Source organism: Cyprinodon variegatus, unplaced genomic scaffold (assembly GCF_000732505.1).
Source record: "Cyprinodon variegatus isolate N-32 unplaced genomic scaffold, C_variegatus-1.0 Scaffold298, whole genome shotgun sequence".
In the NCBI taxonomy this organism is placed as follows: Eukaryota; Metazoa; Chordata; class Actinopteri; order Cyprinodontiformes; family Cyprinodontidae; genus Cyprinodon; species Cyprinodon variegatus.
In genome coordinates, this window is record NW_015150751.1 from 447946 (window position 1) to 449909 (window position 1964).

The 1964-nt window shown below is 42.3% G+C and overlaps 1 protein-coding gene across 1 annotated transcript in view; it reads left to right on the forward strand.

Moving 5' to 3' along the window:
* LOC107090504 (plexin-B2-like) overlaps window positions 1–1964 on the forward strand; it is a 223629-nt gene that overhangs the window by 211019 nt on the left and 10646 nt on the right. Inside the window, exons 32-33 of the mRNA XM_015383917.1 lie at window positions 45–145; window positions 1378–1459. Coding sequence (XP_015239403.1) covers window positions 45–145; window positions 1378–1459 — 183 coding nt within the window. The remainder of the gene's footprint in view (window positions 1–44; window positions 146–1377; window positions 1460–1964) is intronic.

Below are 1964 nucleotides of genomic sequence, written 5' to 3' on the forward strand. Positions count from 1 at the left end.
GTTATAGAGTATAATTAACCCATGAATTCCTCGTCTGTCCACAGAGTGGCGTCCCGGCTCCACGGGTCAGATCCTGTCTGATCTGGACCTCACGTCCCAGAAGGAGGGCCGCTGGAAGAGACTGAACACGCTGGCTCATTATAACGTGAGTTCTGGACCCCGGTCTGAATCAGCTGCAGGTCGTCTCCAATGAGTCCGTCACAGCAGAGCGCAGCGCTCCTCCTCCTCCTCCTCCTCCTCCTCCACCTCCTCCTCCTGGATCTGCACTCCTCCTGTTTAAATGGGACTCAGTCAGCCTCTCCTCACCCAGCTGGAGAGGTTTAACTTTCCAATATTACAAATTAACCTCAGTGGGACTCCACCTCTGCAGCAGAATGTTTAGATTGGATGGAAAATTAATCTTTTAATGAGAAAACGAAGAAGGATTCTGCAGAAGAAAAGCTGAACATGAATCTTTGTTTTTCTTTAAACATGGCTGATCCACTGCTTCCTATCGGTCTCCTTCTATTTTCCATTTTACGTTCTTCAAAGGCGAGCAGAAACGTTCCCATTCAGGAGAATTTAATGCAGTTGAAATCTGTAGCTGCAGCTAAAAAGCAGATTTTAGTAGCAGTCCAGCCAATCTGTGGTTCTTCTTCCATCTTCTTTCAGCTCCTTTAGCGTCACAAAGAGAAACAACCTGCTGCTCTCTGAACAGATTTGATTAGGAATCCAATTCACAGGTTGAATTATTTAGTTTGGATTCAGATGAAAATCCACTATAACTTCCTGCTTCTTACTTTAAACTGCCTGCAGGTGTTTTTTTATCATTCAATTCACAAATAGTTTCCTTCAAAGTTGGATGGATCCACCTCAGCTTGCTGCTCCGACATCCTTCTGTCCACAGAACAAATATTTCTGCTGATAAACAATCCCTCCATCTTCCCGTCTGTTTGCTTCCAGGCTTGAACCTGCGTCGGCCTCGTGCGTCGCCCCTCGTGCGTCGCCCCTCGTGCGTCGCCCCTCGTGCGTCGGCCTCCTCCTCTCTGTTTGTTTGGGGTTTCTGTCTCCAGCTCATCTCCTTGTTTATGGCAGCCGCAGAGATTCATGATCCTGCTGCTCGATCCTAATGCTTTTAATCAGCTTTGTTTCCCCAGTTTTCAGCAGAGACCTTTACTTTTGCACCAAAACAAGCTAAAGATGAAGAGCAGGAAAATGTCGAGCCACTCGAGACTCGTCTGCACGCTGCAGCAAAACCAACAGAAACTAAATCACTCCTGCTGTCCAGACTCTCCTGACATTTAAGGAGAATAATTAATTCACAGGCTGGTTTTTCCTGTAATAACTGTGTAGCTTAGTTACTGAGAAAAAGCTGTTTTCTTTCTGTGTGAACCGCAGGTCCGGGACAACGCCACCTTGGTTCTGTCCAGAGTTCTGCACACGCAGTCGTTCCACCAACACCAGGACAGCCATGATGAGAGTATGTCTTCACATTTTAAGCTTAAATTATATGACTGAATATCTGGATAAAAAGTTGCTTTTTCTGAGGGAAAATAAATAATTATAGGAATTCTGTTTTTTTTTTTTGTTAAAAAAAAAGAGATATTTATTAAACCTGCATCTGCAGCTTTTGTTTATCCACTGATCAACCATGTGACAACAAAACTTTAATTATCTTTAAAAAAACAAACATTTTAGTTTCTTTCTCAGCTTTCTTTATTTCACACTGAACCTTAATGGACCTTTCTAAGGAGTAATTCCCTTTTTATTTTATATATATATATATATATATTTAGCTTGATATCCCAGAATATAGAACAATATGCATAAAATCTACCAGCGTTGTTTATAAAGATCATTTTTAGAGTTTATTTCCTCAGTTTGTCCTTTCTAATCCTGCTGGGACCAAAGTTCTGTGCTTCAGGATCAAACATTCAAACAGGAGGATTCAATAAATCATTATTAGGCAAGGCAAGGCAAGGCAA